General features: G+C 33.9%; 1 protein-coding gene across 1 annotated transcript in view; it reads right to left on the bottom strand.

The window, feature by feature from the left end:
• Positions 1 to 510: 510 nt before the first annotated feature.
• LOC106472667 overlaps positions 511 to 22,055 on the bottom strand; it is a gene marked incomplete at its 3' end in the record, with an annotated part of 36,599 nt that continues 15,054 nt past the window's right edge. The window contains exons 3-11 of the mRNA XM_022401221.1: positions 12,679 to 12,771; positions 10,502 to 10,740; positions 8,454 to 8,576; positions 6,693 to 6,836; positions 4,226 to 4,589; positions 2,804 to 2,905; positions 1,881 to 2,051; positions 1,672 to 1,739; positions 511 to 659 (exon numbers count right to left, since the gene is read on the bottom strand). Of these exons, the coding sequence (XP_022256929.1) occupies positions 511 to 659; positions 1,672 to 1,739; positions 1,881 to 2,051; positions 2,804 to 2,905; positions 4,226 to 4,589; positions 6,693 to 6,836; positions 8,454 to 8,576; positions 10,502 to 10,740; positions 12,679 to 12,771 (1,453 nt within the window). The remainder of the gene's footprint in view (positions 660 to 1,671; positions 1,740 to 1,880; positions 2,052 to 2,803; positions 2,906 to 4,225; positions 4,590 to 6,692; positions 6,837 to 8,453; positions 8,577 to 10,501; positions 10,741 to 12,678; positions 12,772 to 22,055) is intronic.

The following is a 22,055-nucleotide window of genomic DNA, read 5'->3' as shown; positions in this document are numbered from 1 at the left end:
TCAAATAGTGACATCAAAAGATGACTACTTGCAAATGTATCACGGAAAATAGACAATGGTATCAATATTTGTCTACAATATGTGTAATCTTTCATTTTTAAGTTATGTATTTCGTATTTAACAAAGATTTTATTTCTGTCTTTTTGGAAAAAAATAGAATAAAAGATATCAATATGTGGTAACAACTATAAGGTAAAATAATCAAGACGATTGGACACTTTTATATTACGAAAAATGACAACGAAAAATCATAAGAATAATGTTTTAGTATACAGAATATATTATATACATAAAGACTTGTGTTTAAGTATAATATATAATCGTGTTAGTACTTTTCAATATACGATAAAGAGGCCTATGTTTAAAAACATGGAAAGCTAATATAATTCTACAGTGTTCATTAAGCTCTTTCATTACATTTCAGTAAAATATTTCTATACTCCTACACATAATAAAGATCAGAAATAGATAGAAACGTCCGAGTTGGAAATTGAGGGCAATGTCACATACGCAAACACCGTAGTTGAGAAATTAGCAGCGCCATCTATCATAAAGAGAGCGAAAGTGGGAACAATGAAGCCAAACCGATCAAACACAGCAGCGTGAATCATAATTGTGTATTTCAAGCCCCTTGCACATTTGTTGTTTGGCTGTCTTTCCTGAAAGTAAAATAAAATTGTATAGTTACTACGTCTTAAGTAGTTGCATTAATATAAATTCACATAAAAAATAATAATAACTAAATGATTTTTTTCTCAATTCTCTTACTGGAAACTCATTCATTTAGTTAAGAATATCTGTTGACACTTGTTATCTTAAGAACTATCACACATGTTGGCGTCGATATCGTACATCTTTATGAAGCAAAACATTGACTTATCACAGTTACGAGATTTTGGAGGAAAGTGTAAACAATATTACCTGATCTTAGCAAGTCAATTATAATTATTTTAAACCATCTTTTATAAAAAAAAATTAAAAATAATAATACTGTAGATCCTTTAAATGTATGTAATTTGTCTATCGGTATTATGAAAACACTTCACTATTATTAGATTGATATTTCCATTACGTGTATATAATTTGCATGCACTATCTTTAAGAACTCGCTGTGCCCTCTACTGGTCATGAACAGTGAAAGCGTTGTTGTTCGTTATCTTAAAAACCTCCACGTTTAGTCGGATTGTTTTACATCTTGGTCACACGATGGCGCGTCGATAGGCGGTAAATTTACTCTAGCTGTTGATTACATTCTGCACTCGACTTCTGCACTTCTTGGACTTTTGAACAGAAGATTTAATGACCATTTGTTGACCTGATTATTGTTATTATATGTTTATACTGTATTTCATCAAATGGACAACAGTGAACTGCTGAAACTATTGAAGGAAAAGAAAACCGTTACAAAGCAATAAGGCAAGTATCAATGTAATGTTTACAGTAACACCTTGTTGTCTTAGGGATTTACACACAAAACAGCAAACTGCTATGTAACTTCAAAACAAACTGTAACATTTTCAGAATTTCATAACAGAGCATTAAATGTTTACACGCGAAATGAACAAAACTTTTGTCGTTATATTAGTTGCATTTTAAAATAATTTTATTACAATTGTATATAAAAACTTAGAATAAGGAAAATTACACTGATTACAGTAACTAATATAATACCAAATCAATGATAATAAAGGTTGGGTCTGGATAATCAGATGAAACTCTTAATACAGACTTTTCTGTGTCTAAAAATGATAAGACAAAAAATCAACTATCAAATCAGCAGAATGATTTTTTTTTATTAAATCGTTAAAGACATCTTTGATCCAATTCTATGTTGCCATAAGGATAGAATGAAAAAGTATGATTAGATTAAAAAATGTTACCTTCTACTGGTGAATGATCTCGTTTATTCTCGAGCGAATTTTCCATTTCGTGGTTGGTATTTAACACCTTCTGTTGGCCACTTACAGAATCACCGTAAGGAGCTCCGTTGTTCATCTGGAAAAACTGTGGGTTTTCCCTGAAACTGTCAATCAGGGCAGCACTAACGATGTCTAAAAGAAGAATGAGATACTATTTTAACATGTGGAGATAAAGGTGATCCGAGCGAAAGAAGTATATTTATCAATTTTGGTATTGAAGTGATCAAATATATTTTATAAGTTTCGAATTTCGATTTATTTGGTTTGTATGGTTGCTGAAGGGCATGTAAAGTGTTATGGAAAAATTCATCTTTAAAAAGAATGCGAAGTGACTATTGTCTCCAAAGTTTATAATATTTGAATTTCAAGTAATTTATTTTACATTTTACATTGAACTTGCTGTAGATATTATTTATGCGGACATCCATCTACCCTTTTTGTGAACAGCACAGCTAGGTAGAAAAGAAGGAATGTGTTTCAATGGAGAGTTCCTTGTGTCTTTTGTTGTTGGAGACAGAATTACGTACGTATTATTTACACGCACGGTTTTCTACTTTTTGTCATTGTAAAGTGGGATTGATCGTCACATTATAACGCCCCCACGGCTGAAAGGGCGATCATGTTTGATGTGACGGGGATTCGAACCCGCGACCCGCAGATTGCGAGTCGAGCACCCCAAATTAACTAATATTCCTCGCCTAGTCCTCTTGTGGGACAGAGATAAATTTACGGATTTATAACACTAAAATCCTGGATTCGATTTCCCGCGGTGGATACAACAGATAGCCTAATGTGGCTTTGCTTTAAAACAACAACAACAAAAACCCTGGAAATTATACATTTTTTTTTTTTTTGCAATGAAAATTCAGATCAACCCTTCCTACCTAAAATTGTCTGTTCCATCTCTCTGGAGATCTTGTTGGTTGCTACCTGAATCTCAAGAAAGTTGCTAAACTTGGAGAGTACTTCTTCCGCTGTTGGGTCACCTATAAATGGATTTATCCAATGTATTTACCAGCCAAGTACTTAACGAAAAAGAAATCACCAACAAAACATTTAACAAGAATGGTCTTTATATACACTATTAAAGAAGTGTAATGTTTAACAATGCAATATAAAGTAGGCAAAACTACTAGGTCAAAGACCCCTAGGGTTAAGATATAACTGTCCTTAGCTTTGAACTACTAACGAGAAGGGAACGGCAAACAGCCAGCTAGCAACACTCCCTCCTCCACTACAGATCGAATACTGGAATTGACTTAACACTGAAAGTGCTGAGCATGTTCAGAAGTATCACATCTTGAACCCCGAACACTTTGAACTTCATCCCAATGCGCATGATTGGCCCAAATAAATGTAAATTTTATAAGAAGCTTTTATCCTTGTACGTTAAACAAAGCAATATAACTCCAACAACAAAAAGTGATTATTATTAAAATCATTAGTGAACTGAAAACGATACTTTTTAGAATTTTTACAAAAACGTTTTCCCAAACATTGCAGGAAAGGAAACGTTCTTAGGATGAGAAGATGGTACAGAGAAGTACCCTACCTTTAGTGCGCTATGTTTATCGCTTTCGTTACTGTTCTTCTGTTGTGTTTTTGGTAGAGAAATAGGTGTCTCTGACAGTTATTTTTACATGTAAATGTTAATGGCGATTAAAACAGTTGAATTTTATTTTCGTTATCTTTATATTGATATTTTTCTGAGGATGATATTGTAGAGAATTTATAAAACGTAAGATAAGTAGTGGGGTAAATTCTGGGTTGTTTTCTGGAATATTGTTTGTTTGTTTGTTTTTAAATTTCGCGCAAAGCTACACGAGGGCTATCTGCGCCAGCCGTCCCTAATTTAGCAGTGTAAGACTAGAGGGAAGGCAGCTAGTCATCACCACCCACCGCCAACTCTTGGGCTACTATTTTACCAACGAATAGTGGGATTGACCGTCACATTATAACGCCCCCACAGCTGAAAGGGCGAGCATGTTTGGTGGGACGGTGATTCGAACCCGCAACCCTCAGATTGCGAGTCGAGTGCCCTAACCACTTGGCCATGCCGGGCCTTACTGGAATATAAATGAAAAAAAAAAAAACCTGCAGAAAAGCATACTTTTCTATGTTTATAGGATAATATAATGAAATATCTACTACTAGAATACACATGTATTTCTGCCAAATACTCTTAGACATAAATAAAAATGAAGTTTCGAAATTTTAACTTACAATGACAGTAAAAGGCTAGCAAAAAAAAAAATACACACTAAAAACAAACAGGTAACACACATTTTAAAAGCTGAATTTAATACCTCTGAGCATACTCTGTTCGAACATGTCCTTTGCTAACTGGTATATTATTTCTTTCAGGGTGTATTCTTCATAAAAGGAGCCAGCATCCAGAAGGTTTTTCATAGCCATAGCCATATGGATTTCTGGTTGTAGTTTCATTGAGTCATAGATGGGAGTTTTGTGTATGGTTGGTTGGGAACGAAGGGCCAGAGTTTGTCCGATAGCAGAAGTTTGATCGCTAGGTTTAGGCTTAGGAGCTACAGTAATAACTGTTGTGACTTGTGGTTCCTCAGTAGGACGTGTTACTGATGGTTCTTTGAGAGCATCGGTTTCTTTTTGTTTGTCGTTTTTGATGAATAAATTCTGTTGCCTCAACTTGTTTTTCTAAAACAGTAATATTTCTTCGAGCTCGTAAAAGACATTCCAATATAAAATTCGAAACAAAACGAAGAAAATAGAAAGGAACGTTTCACGTACATACGTGGACATTATATTACGTAGAAAAGAGTGTCAATAATGAAAACAAAAAGATTATCGATAGAAACTGGGATTACAGTAAAAGGAAAACGTTATTACTTATAATTTACTATCTCGGGAATATCCAAGCTTAACCTCAACATTATCAATTCGATTTTAGTCTAGGATCATTTCTTCTTGACACCATCCCAAATATTTTTAAACCATTAGTCAAAACAGTGAAAACTTAAGGGATTACCTAAATTGCAGGAAATGCTGAAAACCTACTGCATGTGGCTGCCAGTAAAACTTAAGAAAATATTGATAAACTCACATTGAATATGAATTCCCTTGAAATTTTGAAGTAAACCATTTATGTAAAAATTAATAACAAAAAATGAAATACTAGCTATTGATATCATTTAACATCAAATTCATTAATCAACTATTTTCATTACACTTATAACGTATTATGATACCAATACTCTATGACTCTATGTAATCAGAATATCTTATAATATATTGTGCACCTGTTGAAAAATAAAAACAGAATACCAAAAAAATAATAATAAATTAACATCTATAGAAAGCTGACGATAAATGATGGCGTCAGTAAGTTTGCAAATTAGGGACAAATTCCTCTTTCTTAGGATTAGTCAGAAATATTAGTCTTAAATATAAAATCAGTTTTATTTCAATACATTTGTCAACACTCGTACAAAACCCTCTTGTCCTCAACAACCATTAAACTTAACTGGATTTTCACATGTCATGTTTAATACATAAACTTTAGTTAGTTAATTTTAGACCCTCAGAACTCTGTTGTACAACTTCATGAGGCGGACACAGATCCAGTTCGGGGCAATTTAGCATACTCAGTTTGTTTCTATCCAAAAGATGAAACATTACACACAGTTCTTCAAACTAACTATCATTATATAGAAACATTGGGTCACTACATATGGGTCTTTGAACTAACTATAATTATATACAAAAATAAGGTTATCACACACAGTTCTTCAAACTAACTATAATTATATACAAAAATAAGGTTATCACACACAGTTCTTCAAACTAACTATCATTATATACAAACATTGGGTCACCACGCGTGGTTCTTCAAACTAACTATTATTATATACAGACATTGAGTCCCCACACATGGTTCTACAAACTAACTAATTTTATATAGAGACATTGAGTCCCCACACATGCTTCTTGAAACTAACTATTATTATATACAAACACTGAGTCCCCACACATGGTTCTTCAAACTAACTATCATTATATACAAACATTGGGTCACTAGACACAGTTGCCCAAACTGACTATCATTATATACAAACACTGGGTCATCACACATGCTTCTTCAAACTAACTATTATTAAATCGAAGAGCTAAATAAATTAGAACCGTGCTAATAAGAAGCCTTTCAGTTGCGGTCCTGTGTCGTACCTTATGCAGGCCACCATAACTTTTGTGTCATCTTTACCCTTTCAATCCAATGGTAACTTATTTGTAGGGACTACAGTTCTAGTAATCCATGAAAACTATGATTCTTTACATTAATATGTCATGTTGAAAAAATATTTTTGCATTCATCACAGGAACATGCCAACTACATTAATTATTGTTAAGCTTTGGATATTAGAAGGGAAGGTCGCCTTTTGGATATACTATCCAAGTAACTTATCCAAAAAAAATATCACGAGTAATTTAATCATTCAATCGTGGATATTTAGCAATGAGTGGTGTGACATTTTTGCCCTTTTTAACGTTTTTATGTTAAACGTTAATCTGTTTTCGTTTTTTTTTTTACAGTATAATATACTTTAATTTCGTAAAAAAGACCTTTCTGAACAAGCCAGAAATGTGATTTTCCAATAGACTATCTAAAAAATGTAAATATATGATATTGTATCTTTATTTTATAGCTTTGTTTCTGTCATCTTTTGTGAAACATTATCTAATGAACTAATTGTATTGTATTAAAGATTTAACAGATTATTTTTTTTCCAGGAACGTACTGACCTCAACATCGTCTGACTCAGTTCTTTTCATCTCGTTGATTTCTAAGAATTCTTTCACATGTGGCGGTATGTCATATTGTCCTCTCATGTAGTTTAATTCAGTTTTCACGTTTTGCAGGTAGTCAATTGCTTGTTCTCTGTCCATCTACAAATGACGGCAAAGTAAAACAGCTGTTTTAATCACTTAATGTATATTTCAAGAGATGAAAATAAGGGATACAGTTCTAGAATTTACTCTTGGATCATTCTATTGTACCGGTACAGGCAACGCCTCTATCGTACGTCACTAAAAACTAGAAAAGCTCAATTTCAGTTTTTCAATTTTCATCTGACGAAGAAAAATCAAATACGTGCACGTATTTCTTCATGTTATGATTCTCGTTTCGTTGGTTTCTAATAGCATTATGGTGATCACAGTTCTGTGAGTCACAGTCCGAGCACTGTTAAAGAGTATAAACATTTAAAGTTTTGGCAGGTGTAATTTCAGCATTTGCCATTAATATTGTTTGTTTTTGTTTGTAATTAAGCACAAAGCTACACAATGGCCTATCTGTTCTCTGCCCACCGGATTCTAGCGTTGTAATTCCGCAGACATACCGCTGTGCCACTAGGGGACGTCATTAATATTACTATGTAAAACAATATCAACTAACAATATGACTTGTTTTATAGAATGATTGGAAAAATCCCTGTCTTAATTATAAACAATCCTTAGAATAAATGTATAATAATATATTTCAGGCATATGACGCACAAAAATTTATTTTCGTTTTATTATTTAGAAATGATATTGCTTCCGAGAAAATAAGGAATAAGAATTAGAAATTCCCTAGCGATGCCCTTCGGTGACTCAGCGGTACGCCTGAGGGTTGATAATGTTAAAAATCGGTCTTCGATCCCCGCGTTGGGTAAGGTACAGATAGCCCATTGTGAAATTTTGCGCTTATCAACAAACAAACAGACAACGACTCGCTACATTATTGTAACTTACAAACTGTCACAGAGTTGTTCTAAGCATCAAATGCAGCAGACGTATGTTTTACAAGACCTTAATACCACAAAACGTCATAACATGTTACTCTTTGTGTGTTATTTTTCAATGTGAGGATGTAATTAAAATATGACGAAAAGCTAACATTTTAGAAATTCTGAGTATACTTGTTTTATTCATTTGTTTTATTATGGCACGTGTTTAGTCACTTCCAAAGGAAGATTGAACTTTCTAGTTCACGGTTCGTCAACAATCGAACATGAATGAACAATGAAACTTTTGAACTTAACCTGAAATTAACCTAGTATAGATAAGGATTTTTACCACTCCGTGTGGAAATCATTCTTTTACTCTGATGTAGTTTTTGATTGGAAATTTACAAAACACAGTTAATGTTCTTCCTGAATAAGCTCATATTTAGATATAATTTGACATTGATGCTTCTAAGTATAGCAGAAGCTTCTACATATAGCACCTATTTACGATTGTAACGTCAATCAAAACGTAATTTTCAGATATAACATTAAAGCGCATTTCACCCTTGTAACTGCAAATTACTCAGGAGCATTTCCAAGTGGACAAGAGTTTCCATGCAGTTTTACACCTGTAGCCTGTTACGTATAAGCATTGCTTAGGAATAGTAATACCATAAATGGACAGTGTGTTTAGTTACTATACCACTAGGATTACATTCTAGAATGGCATAAATGATAGCTTACAGAATAACATTTGTTTTTAAGTTCACTTGTTAGAATTTTTATTTAAACCCACCATTCCTTCAGATAGTAATTCATCAATAGCCATTGCTACGCCTTTCTCGTCGTCAGTCCTCATGATGTATTCAGCCAAGTCGACAGGGGAGTACTGGAGGCCTGAAAATTTACTGTAGTAATCCTGTGAAGAACGAAAGACAATTTATAAATTTATGTGGAACTCCTGTGAATAACTAAAGTCAGTTTAGAAATGTAGTAATCCTGTCAATAACTGAAGCCAATTTAGAAGTGTAGTAATCCTGTGAATAACTAAAGTCAGTTTATAAATGTAGTAATCCTGTGAATAACTAAAGTCAGTTTATAAATGTAGTAATCCTGTGAATAACTAAAGTCAGTTTATAAATGTTGTAATCCTGTGAATAACTAAAGTAGGATTAGAAATTTAGTAATCCTGTGAATATAAAAGCCTGTTTAGAAATGTAGTAATCCTATGAATAACTAAAGTCAATTTAGAAATGTAGTAAGTGTTGTTGAAAGTATTTTAAGGTAAAGCAGTAAAGTATATATAAGTGTCGTTGAAAGTATCTTACATTTTAAGGTAAGGCAGTAAAGTATATATAAGTGTCGTTGAAAGTTTTTTACATTTTAAGGTAAGGCAGTAAAGTATATATAAGTGTCGTTGAAAGTATTTTACATTTTAAGGTAAGGCAGTAAAGTATATATAAGTGTCGTTGAAAGTATTTTAAGGCAAGCAGTAAAGTATATATAAGTGTCGTTGAAAGTGTTTTAAGGCAAGCAGTAAAGTATACCTAAGTGTCGTTGAAAGTATTTTACATTTTAAGGTAAAGCAGTAGAGTTTTTTATGCAATTGTCTAGGTTTGATAGATTGTTGTATTTACAGTCACTTTATCCAGTAGTCACGCTAAACGTTTCCCAACTCCTTTATACAGAGACATTTGCATGTCTTCAGAAAGCTGTATTCTCATGCATGCTAATACAATGAATCAACAACTCAATTTCATTTTAAACCTATTTTTTAAGGCATAAGAATAAAATTTGTTTGGTTTGTCACGTAGCATAAGATGCGGGAATTCTAAGTCAGAGAAAAATGTTATTGACGTTTCCAAAGAAGGTAAATCAATTACATTTTTAATATTAATATGGGCATTTAGCTATTTAATATTAATATGGGCATTTAGCTATTTAATATTAATGTTTCCACTTAGGTTTTAACATTAATAAATTCACCTAGTTTTTCATATAAATACATTAACTTTGTTTCTTAATACTTATATACTCATTTAGCTTTTAATATTTATATATTCACTCAGATTTTAATATGTTAATATATTCTACATGATCATAACAACAAAACGTAGTTTCTCCCTTAATTTGAAAATTTTATTCTAAATGGCAATAAATTTCACGTAATAAGACAGATCGTTGACACGAATTTAAAAAATCAAAGAAATAACCAAACATAATTTACTTAACTCTACGACAATGATAGTTAGCTCATGGTTGGTGACAATTTGAACTCGGAACAAACGCTTTGTTAATTTTGAGACAACACGATTGAAGCATTTTTGAATATATTTTCCAACGTGAAGTTATTAAAGTAGCACTTATTTAAAAAAATGTGTACCTTAGTATTTACACCTGTTTGGTTAACACAGCAAAGTTGTTGGAGCTTGAAAACTTTAGACAACCACAAGGCTAGTAAACTTTAACCAATGAACAGTAAAAATGACCTCGACTCCAGATGTGTTAAAGGCTATTTTATTTATAATGCTTAGGCTTAGAACCCTTTTCCTTACACAGTAAAACCCCAAATGGTCTATTAGGAGTTTAGATCATCAACATTGCTCAAGTTTTTGTTTTCAATGTTATATTTCCCAGAAATATTCAATAATTATCATAAAAGAAACTATTATTCAGCAAGACAACACACGCAATAAAACTACGTACAGCATTTTTAGATATTCTTAAAATAATACAAAAGTTACTAGTCTAATAATTATTCAGTGTTTTTTTATTTTTATATACTAGTTGAAACATACACACTTTACAAACAGTGTGGATTGGTAAGTGTAAATTATTTTTTACCTCGGCTCTGTCTTGGATATCAGGAGACTCCCAACTGTCAGCATTCTTCTTCTGCTCATTGTTTTGTTCATATTCATAAACGCTTTCGTCGTTTTTTATGTTTGTTCTATGAATCCCCAAGGGTGGAATATCCAGTTCAGTTTTTTCTGTTATGTGTGGTTTTTGCTCATTTGGTTCTTGCTTCAAATCTTGGGATTGTCTCCACTTAGCCAAATACCGGTTGTTTCCAAGGTCTCTCACTAACAGAAAAAAATAAAATAAAACTTAATATTCTTCATATTTTAGCATCAATGATTATACATGTCTGACATTTAGCTACGGATACCAGAAACTTACACATTTCTATAATATTTTAACCGTAGTTATTTCTTCTACATTAATAATTTAAAACACCAAGAATAAGCATGAACTTCTATGTATCATTATATTTACCATTTGTTACTGAGTTGTACTGGTTTGTGGAAATTACGTTCCTCGTCAGAAGCCTTGTACAAGAGCAGATCAAAATAATAAGACTAGACTTCATATAGTAGTGGAATGTATATTATATGGATCGGATAGACTTGGCAGATATTTGGGAGTTGGGTATGCAGGGATGATCGGAAATGAAGTGGCAGTTAGGTATGGAGGGATGATCGGAAGTGAAGAATTATCCCCTTCGTGGTATAGGTATGCATAGTGAAAACAAAATATAAAGTAAAAAAAGGACCCGACAAGACGGCAGGAATCTATACATTCTTTGCCTGAGAGTTTGATGTGTAGGAGGAAACGAGACTAGACTGAAAAAAAAATCACTAGGAATTTCAACAGTATGAAGCATTAATGCTACTCATTTATTTTTCTGAATTATTCAGGCAGACAGACCATTTAAATACTAAAAAAATACATGCGAAGCCTAATCTATCTCTCGATATAACCCTTGACACTGAATTATACCATTTTCTCATAACTACATCTCCTTAGTAACGCTGTGCGAACACAAATCGACAGGATAAGATTAGGTTTCATATAGTAGTGGAGCGTATACTATATATATGGTATTTTGAAATGTTTTTTGCTCACACAGTAATCCCACACTTATGTAAGAATTTCAAGAATAGGTATTATTGATGCTACTAATTTATTCTTGTGAATTATTTAGCCAGTCAAACTGTTTAAAATACTACAAAATAAATGTGAAGCCCAATCTATATAAATATATGATTACTGTGTGAATAAAAGGTATTTCGAAACATTATACACATAATATACATTTAACTACTATACAAAGTCTAACCTTATTCTTTACATTTCCCTTGTCTAGAGTTACTGACGAGGAGCGGAATTCTCTATGTTCTTGAATTTTACAAGGTGAGTAAAAAGATATTTCGAAACACCACACATATAATTTGAAAACACATTTTTACCCTAATATGTTATTTTTGTTAAGTTACGTTTGTCTCTATATATATTTTATTAATTATTAATGTAATAGATTCAACTGTATTATGACCAAGTACAGAGTGTACCTGAAAAATGTATACACATTTCGGATGTTTATAATATACGTAAAAGTAAAGACAGAGTGTTGGTATTATTTTTATTTTATTTTAGAAATTACATGAGTGACGTTTAATACTGTTACACCCCACTAGACGGCACTACCCACGTAAAACAAAATGTGAGAAACTTCCTCAATGCTCGTTTCCATGGAAAGATGAGTAGGATGGAGGGGAAGTGTAGAGTATCCACTCCGATCTCTTGACTTAACACCACCAGACTTTTACTACTGGGGTACTCTAAAAAACACTGTGTATGCCAGGAAGCCCAGAACACTGCAGGATCTGAAGCACGAAACTGAATTTGCCTGCGTTGCTATTTCAGCAACAACAGTGCAAGAAGTATGCTGCTCTGTTGTGCGTCGTTTTCAACGATGCATTGACGCTAATGGTGGACACTTTGAACATTTGTGACTTTAAGACAAACAATACAACAATGGGTTTGCAACTGTACATCTGTGTGCTTTTCTAATAAAGAAATAAGTGACTAAAGTGTGTATGCATTTTTAGGGACACTCTGTATTTGTTATTTTTACAAAACTAAAACATTTTGCAAATAATAATGAATATAAATACGTGTTTTATTATTTTAACATCCTTTTATTGCGCATATAGTTTGAAATCAAGACCTTAACTTACCCTCACTTTGTTTTGTCTCACTAAATTTTTGGTGGCCATTGTTGTTCTCATTGTGAACATGCTTGGACTCTCGAAGAACAATGCCTTGTTTATCTACAAGAAAGGGTTTAAAGAAGTATGTTATAGAACTTAGAAGTCCTTATCAATAATTAATACCTAATAATAATATTAAGGGGCTGGATGCACCAACTGGTTAGGTTGCTGAAAATGTGGATCTGGGGGTTGCGTAGTTCGTGTCATGTTGGCACATTTTGGAACCATGATTGGATTATAAGAGTGTTTGTTTGTTTTGAATTTCGCGCAAAGCTACACGAGGGCTATCTGCGCTAGCCGTCCCTAATTTGGCAGTGTAAGACTAAAGGGAAGGCAGCTAGTCATCACCACCCACCGCCAACTCTTGGGCTACTCTTTTACTAACGAATAGTGGGATTGATCGTCACATTATAACGCCCCCACGGCTGAAAGGGCGAGCATATTTGGTGTAACGAGGTTTCGAACCCGCGACCCTCAGATTGCGAGTCGAGCACCTTAACCACCTGGCCATGCCGGGCCTTCTAAGAGTGAAGATCAAATGCTACTATTCGGTCTTATAAGAGTGGCCCAACAGTTGGCGGTGGATGGTGATGACTAGCTTTCTTCCCTCTAATTTATCACTTTAAAAATAAGGACGGTTAGTGCAGGTATTTTTCGTGGAGCTTTGCACAAAATTCGATAAAACAAACATAAAAGAAATGTCATTCTACTGCTGATCTTCTTAAAAAAAAAACATTTATACGAATTATCTGTTATAAGTGAGTCTGATTTAACATATTGATTACATTCATCCAACTTTACACAGTTCGTTACAGACTACCAAAAAGTAAACGAATATTCGTATCAAGAACAGCAAAACGTAAAAGAATACGTGTTTGTATAATTACCACCTTAAAAATTAACTTTTGTGGAATGTCCTTTCCTTTTTTTCTTAATAAATGTCGGGTGGTGTAAGTCTGAGTGCATGTAACTGGTGGGTCAGTTCAACGTTGTCTTTTAGTTCTAAACAAATCTAGGGACAGGGAAGTAAATGCTCTAATTTTCTAATGTCTCAAATGCTTAAGGGAATCGATTTATTCTGCCAGAGTTTTCAGATATCTACAGCTTTTCAAATTTATAACATAATTCGTAGCTGATAATGTAATCTAAGAGAATTAATGTTCTATGTGCAACGTTGATTAGTCTATTCAAATTCTTGCACCAAAATAGTTACCAAAGGCACTTATAGGTCGATCACATCGCTTACTACCTGGCTACAGGAGTGAAATTAAATTACACTAGTTGTAAACGGAATTAATTCATTTTTAATGGTTATGTTTGAGTGTGAAAGCTTCTTCATTGGTTTGTTATACAGCAAAGCCACTTTGGGCTATCTGCTGTGTCCAACGAGGTAAACGAACCCCCGGTTTCAACGTCGTAAGTCCACAGGCTTATCGTTATCCCATCGGGGGGCAAATGTAAGAGTAAAGTATCATGTAAGATACCACAAGAGCAAAATATTGCTAGCAATTAATACTTCAGTTACCCAAAGGGAACATAACTACTTGCAAGATGTCTTGAAGTTTTTAAAACTTCTGGAAAACAAAAATCAAGAATATAGTATTTTCTTATGTGAATCTTGTTCTTTTGGATTAGCACAGTTCCAGGGATGTCAAAAATAGAAGTCTTTTACATATTTTTTTTTATAAACAGGAACTTACGAGGAAAACAGCTTCAATGGCACAGCGGTAAGTCTAAATAAAGACTTATAACGCTAAAAATCGAGCTTCAATACCCGTGGTGGGCTCAACAAAGATACTCCATTGTGTACCTTTGTACTTAACAATAAACAAACGAAGAAAACAACGACAAAAATCCCAAACTTCATCAAATTAAAATTATCAAAGAAATGTGATATAAGTAATCTAAGAAAACTAATTATAAATGAAGGTTTTTTTTTCAGTCATAATAAAACGCCTTTCAGCGTTTGAGATAGAATATCTCCCGTTTTTTGAGTTTCTTGGATATATGTTATTTAAAATTTTTGCAAATGCAATCTATGTGTTTGTTTGTTATTAAGCACAAAGTTACACAATGAGCTGTCTGTGCTCTGCCCATCACGGGTATCGAAACCCGGATTCTAGCGTTGTAAGTCCGCAGACATTCCTTCTGTGCCACTGGGGGCGCAATGCAATCTTAGGTAGAGTTTATTCAAAATTATTTTTGAAGAATACTCTCATAATGAAAATGATTTCAGTAACTCAAAACACACATTATCAAAATTAATATATGACCAAATTTAATTTTAATGGGATTAGTGTTATTCAAATGAAAAATATTTTAATGAGAAATAACATTATTAATTCGTTAAAACATAATTCGAGACATTAACTAAAAATCTATTTTAAAAGCAATTCTTCAAAGATATAAAAGCAAAGTAAGAGCTTACTTTATTATGACACCTCCTGAAAATTTAATATCAGGTTGATGATGAACATAACTTTGCGGTAATTACCTTGATGAAGAGAAGTGGGCAGCATAAGTCCACCATCTGTCAATATAATGGTCTGGTCGTGGTCTAGTGGTTAGCTTGTCGGACTATGAATCCGAAGGTTTGTTTGTTTTGAATTTCGCGCAAAGCTACACGGGGGGCTATCTGCGCTAGCCGTCCCTAATTTGGCACTGTAAGACTAGAAGGAAGGCAGCTAGTCATCACCACCCACCGCCAACTCTTGGGCTACTCTTTTACCAACGAATAGTAGGCTTCACTTTTACATTATAACGCCCCCACGGTTGAAAGGGCGAGCATGTTTGGTGGGACGGAGATTCTAACCTGCGACCCTCAAGTTGCAAGTCGAACGCCCTAACCATCTGGCCAGGCCGGGCCTGAATCCGAAGGGCCGTGTATCGCGTTCCATTACCTCAAAATCGTGCTCTGCACATTAGGTCCAGGATGCCTTATAAGAGCGAATATCTAATTCGGCTATTCGATTAGAGTAACCCAAAAAACTGATAGTCTATCGGATAAAAATTAGGGACGGCTAGCGCAGATAGTCTTTGAGTAGCTTTGCATGAATATTCGAAACAAACAAAGAAATTAGAAACTGTCATTATAGCAGTCTTTAAATACTTCTCTTAAAATGCTTTCCATGAGCTGGGTAAAAGTTGTGTAATCAGAAACACTAAGCCTAACAGGCATCAGAAAAAATGTTCGAGAAAATATGACATTTAATGCCTTTGTGGTAAGAATAAATAGGAAATTAACATCAACGAAAAACTGATTTGAAGAATAGCTAAATTCATGGTTTTTCTTTCTTTTTTATGAGAAAATAGCAGTCAAAATATAAAAGAGAAGAAAAATATATATTTCGAAACCTTAGGAATAATAAAAAAAACGTATAGCTTTCTGTGGGAATTCACCGCCTTTAATCTTAAGATAACTCAAACAGAAAAGGGTTTGTTTTTGAATTTCGCGCAAAGCTACACAAGGGTATCTGCGCTAGCCGTCCCTAATTTAGCAGTGTAAGACTAGAGAGAAGGCAGCTAGTCATCACCACCCACCGCCAACTCTTTGGCTATTCTTTAACCAACGAATAGTGGGCTTGACTATATCACATTATATCGCCCCCACGACTGAAAGAGCGAGCATGTTTGGTGGGACGGGGATTCGAACCCGCGACCCTCAGGTTGCGAGTCGAGCGTCCTAACCATCTGGTCATGGAACAGAAAAAGGATAAGTTTTTAAAGAAATTCCATGGAAGCAACCAAAATGATGCGTAAAAATCAAAACAGGTTAAATTTTAGTATCACCTTATGTTGGTATTTGATGCTTTCGATCTGAAAGGCACTTTATGCTATGCATGCCTCGGCGCGGCTAGATCGAGACGTGCTTTGGACAGGCGCATATAGCCAACTGTGTATCTTTGCGCCAAAAACAAATATAATCCCCCTAAAGTAAAAGAACGGCGATCCCTAATTTAGAATTGCTGATCAGAGGGAGGGTAACTAATCAGCTACATTCGCTGTCTATGCCGTTGCTCTTAATCGAATAGCGAAATTGACTGCCATAGCTGTATTTTTCCCACAGCTGAAGATGTGAAGCGTGCACAGAGTCACAACTCGGATTAAGCTCCAATTTATTTTGTGTAGATTGTTATAAGAAATATAGCATATTGGAAATATTAGTTAATTCAGCAGTCGGGTATTGCACTTTAATCCCCTTCTACATTATTCTGGTGATATTATTATAAGATCAAGATCACTCTCCGGATGAGACAAACGTGTCCAAGTACACCAGTATAATACTGTTCATTACTTGTCTAATTATACTAACGCAATAGCCCCCCTCCAGTAGCACAGCGGTATGTCTGTGGACTTACAACGCTAGAATCCGGGTTTCGATACCCATGGTGGACAGAGCACAGGTAGCCTATTGTGTAGCTTTGTGCTTAATTATAAACAAAACAAAAAATAAAATAATAGCCTCAGGTTTTATTATTTATACTTAACGATCTAATCCACTTTAATACTTGCAAGCAAGTGCAATTTAAACTGTTAGGTATAATTAGGAAAAACGTTTACATGTATTTGCTCATTTAAGCGTGCTTCATTTCAGAATTAGGAACTCTCGAGTATGCTGTGCATTATTATTATTTGACCAGTGACGAAGAAAACTTGTAACGTAAGGAAAATAGCTCGTGTGTAATATTATTCTAAATTTCCTTAGAGAACAAAAGCGAAAAGAAGCGTAAAATCGATAGTAAACATGTAAATTCTGCAATTTGTACGCCAAGAAAGTTTGTGAAAACGATTCTGTAACATGCAAATTTATTTCTATTGCACATAGAAGTTCGTCACTCACGGTTATTTTAGTGATATCTATCTCCATCACTGCCATCTTCTAAGCAGTTAGTATCCTATTTAACGTCAAAAAGTGTGCAAGAAGTCCAAATCATTAGATATTTCAAGTTAGAATACAGAGAGATTTAGAAACAGGACACGTCTTTTTACGAATCCATCATACACGAAGGTAACAGAAAGAATCCCGTTGAAGTTTCGTGGGATTTCGTTCTTGTAAATAAATAAAACTGTAATTAACACCATTAAAATAATTTATAACGAAGTAAAAACTATTCCAAAGGCTGCTCCGTAGTGGAGACTCTGAGAGTAAAGACGTTGTTCATATGAAAATTCAAAGGAAAGATAGTATAAATGTTGATATTAAATTCTTACACATATATGCACTAATTTGATACTTAAAGTTTTAATAAAAATGTTTTTGTAAAGTGACCTCCTTTATAGCATTAGTTGAGTATCACAAAAGCCACACTTCTTTTCTATAGCTCTTAATCAAGTGGTTCTTAAACTTTATTGGCTGCGACCCAAATTGTGGTCGTGGGGCTAGCTCGGCGACCCATGCCTTCAAATAGACTCCCTTGGAGCAGCCATGTTGGATTACAAAGGAAAGTTCGGACGGTCACTGGAGACCCTTGCGTCCCAGTTTTGGGTCGCAACCAAAGGGTTATGTAAGAACCGCTGTCTTAATCACTATTGATAAATGTGCTTTGGGCTTTGAATATTTTGTTCACTAACAGTTTGTCAAACACTCCCAACCCAAATTTATAGTTTGTTTGTTTTTTTTAAAAAAAATTCTCAAAATTGCACAATGGGATATCTGCACTAGTCGTCCCTAACATTGAATCGATAGGCTAGAGGAAAGGCAGCTAGTCAACATAATCCACCGCCAACTCTTTAGCTACTCTTGTCTAATCGAACAGTTAGATTTAATCGTCGCTGTTATAGCTCAACGCCCCAATGTACGAAGTGAGCTTTTGCAGCTACTAAACGCAAACCACTGATCCTCGGTCCCAACACACGAAACGAACCGAGCGTCAGTTTGTAACGCCAACGCCCTGTCTAATAAATTTTAATTATCGTTTAAACTTTAATCCTATGCGTATACCAGGGAAAATCTTGACATTATCAACATCCGTTCATTAATGGCTTTGAAAATCTTACATTATCGAGAACCCAGCTGGTTGTAAGAGCTTTAAAGTAAATTTATTTATGTTTTAAAGTGTCATTTGTCAACACTGTAAGATGTTGAAACGTCTATAATCATTCAAGCCGTCTTCAACCATTATTTGAACCGAATATTCAGCACATGACCAAGTGCGAGATAAGAAATACGTGGTTATCCCATACTAAGATGTGCTCGTGAATATACAGATTTTTGAGCAATGGCGTAATTAATTTTTCACGAATACGTTAGATGTCTGAGTAGCGATCAGATGTTGCTAAAACCATTGTCATGTTCTCTAAAATCTTTGTCAGAGAACATAAATGTAAAACTATTTTAAGTAATTCTGTTCTAACTTAACCCTCAAATTGCTAGCTTATTTATATGCCGTTCAATACCCGTGAGGTCATCAGATTACATCATACTGAGTAATAATATATTTTTGTTTGTTAAAAGAATGAATAAAACATATATATTTATGCTTTTACTATGTAAAAAAAACTTAAAGGGCCCCTTCAGTTTGTTTGTTTGTTTAAAATTAAGCACAAAGCTACACAATGGGCTATCTGTGCTTTGCCCACCATGGGTATCGAAACCCGGTTTCTAGCGTTGTAAATCCGCAGACATACTAATGTGCCACTGGGTGGCAGGCCCCTTCAGTAAGTAGTAGAATTAATTTCAATTTTGATTATATCTTTATTTACTTATTTATGTAATTCTTATTATATTACAGACTCTGTAATCGATAAAAATCATTGACTCAAAAGCAGTTTGGTGCAAAAATAATTTACAGACATTTGTTAAAAGGTAATTCTACGGTTAAAAGTTTTTTTTCTGGGGGGGGTGGATAGGATCGCTTTAAATTACTATTTTGTTGCTTCATTATTTATGCGGAATAAATATAATTTTAGTGAAATTAAATGAAAATTTTATAAAGTGGACAGTTTTATCAGTATACAATAAGTTATTATTGTATCGGTTTAAAATTTTGTATGACGAGCTTTGGAATAGTAGTGTATTTGATTGTGTTTCAAACATATAACACATTACGTTGTTTTAAAACACCCGTGTTTCTTGCTTTAGTTTAGCTAATGCTCGTGATATGCTCTTTGTTTTGATGTTTAACGTATAGCTAATACATGAATATGCACTTTGCTTAAGTGCTTGAGATATAGCTAACACACAGGTATCCACCTTGTTTAGATGTTTAGGTATACAATAACTAATACACGGATATGCATTTTGTTTAATTGTTTGAAACATAACTAATACACGGGTATGCACTTTGTTTAGATGTTTAAGGTATAGCTAATACACGGGCACGAACTTTGGTTAAGTGTTTGAGATATAGCTAATCATGCACTTTGCTCTCCCTCGGTGGGACAATAGTAAGTTTACGGACTTACAACGATAAAATCCGGGGTTCGAATCCCCGCGGTGGGCCCAGTAGATAGCTCAATGTTGCTTTGTTCTAACATAAACAAATAATTCAGTTTGCTTAAGTGTTTAAGGTATAGCTAATACACGGGTATGCGCTTTGTTTACATGTTTAAGGTATAGCTAATACACGGGTATGCGCTTTGTTTAGATGTTTGACGTTTAGCTAATACTCAAGTTAGGCAAGACCTAAGCCATTCCTTGATTCTTAACTGTGAACGAAAGTTACTAGCGCAGAAAAATGCTAAATAATAATAATAATAACAACCTTTGATTCATGACTGAGTCATCAGGTCTCTTGTAAATTAAACAGTTATCTATTACAATAAATTCTATATCAAATTTCATTAAAAAGAAAAAATCCTTATCATCGTATTTATCTTCAAGTTTGTTATATAGTTTGATCTAGTGATTTTTGATATTTTCAACCTTATGTGACATGGGCTAAATGGTGACGTCAGATATTTTAATACTGAGGTATGGCCATTTCTAACTTAAAACTACTGACTAGAAGGATGGAAACCACCAGTCAACAGCATCAACACTCCTACGTGATCACTTTTGACCGGATAACGTGACGTTTATAATCTCCTCACAAATGAAAGTACGGAGCGTGTTCAGTGGCATATCGCGGCACGAACCCCGAGCTTTCCGATCCGCATCCCAGCACGCTAACCACTAGGCGACGCTAGACCTAGACACAGTCATTGTATGTACATTATATATAGGATGCCCGGAAATTGTGTTATAATACTGTTTGCTTGTATTTCAGAAAGAGAAGAAATGAACATCTCCAAGGGAGGTGCGTTGTAGAAAACGTAGAATATCATGACCCCGTAGGAGTTTCAACACGTTCAAAAGCACGTGTAATATATTTTTAACATAATTTCTGGACACTCTATAACTTAAAAACCCTTAAACTTTAATATAAAGTTTAACATTTATGTGCTAACAATGATATAACAAAAATCTTAATGCCAAAAAAAAAAAACAGCAACTCATATTTCTCGAGTGAATCGTTAAACATGTTTAACATGTATCACATCAAGTAAACATGAAAATACTATTAATTTATAAAATGTCATTAGATGGGACTAAACTAGCGAAACGTTGTGCTCTCCAATTTGCTCACTTAAAAAGTACATTTTTATAAATATTATAATGTTCATTTCTTTATTGCTGAAGTAGAATTAGAAACAAAAGTTTGTTGGAACACGATTGCAAGTCTGAGAATTTCTTCAAGTAAACTTGATATGAAAATACGTATTTAAGTGTTTAAAAGAAAGTAGCGTAAAAGTAAAGTACTGATAACCGACAACTTTTGTGTATATTGTTCATATTAAAGGTACTAATAGCGCCCCAAATACATTTCCACGTAACAATGATTAAATTAGCATAAAAACAGTTATTTATAGTCCTATAGTAACTCTCTGCATCGTTCCTTTAAGAAAGTACAACAGAATTAAAATAATACGTTGTAAAAACAAGTTTTAGTAGTAGGTTTAAAAAATAATGTTTACCTAGCATATCTTCAGTAAATAATGTGTTAACGCAGTTGAATTATTATGGCATGATACACTATTTCTTAAGTTGGAATTTGTTTTTGTTTTTGAATATTTGTAAACAAAAAAAAACGGTTAACCGAGTAAGTTAAAAATCATAACACCAAAAAACACCAAATTAGAATTCTTTCTATCACTAAGCATCATTTAATAGAATATAATAATTTCTTACTAGATGTTTTAATAGACCGTGATATATAAATAGGCTGTATTAAAACGTTTCATACATCCTAATTATTCGAGTTATACATTAAATACAACTCTTTAGCTGCCCTTAATTCATCATTCTCATTCAAGTCTAAATTCCTCTTTTATCACCATTCATATCGCGATTCATTTAACGATTG

Source organism: Limulus polyphemus, unplaced genomic scaffold, assembly GCF_000517525.1.
Source record: "Limulus polyphemus unplaced genomic scaffold, Limulus_polyphemus-2.1.2 Scaffold5506, whole genome shotgun sequence".
NCBI lineage: Eukaryota > Metazoa > Arthropoda > Merostomata > Xiphosura > Limulidae > Limulus > Limulus polyphemus.
The sequence above is the reverse complement of the archived record's forward strand: the minus strand, read 5'-3'. Positions and strand labels throughout refer to the sequence as shown.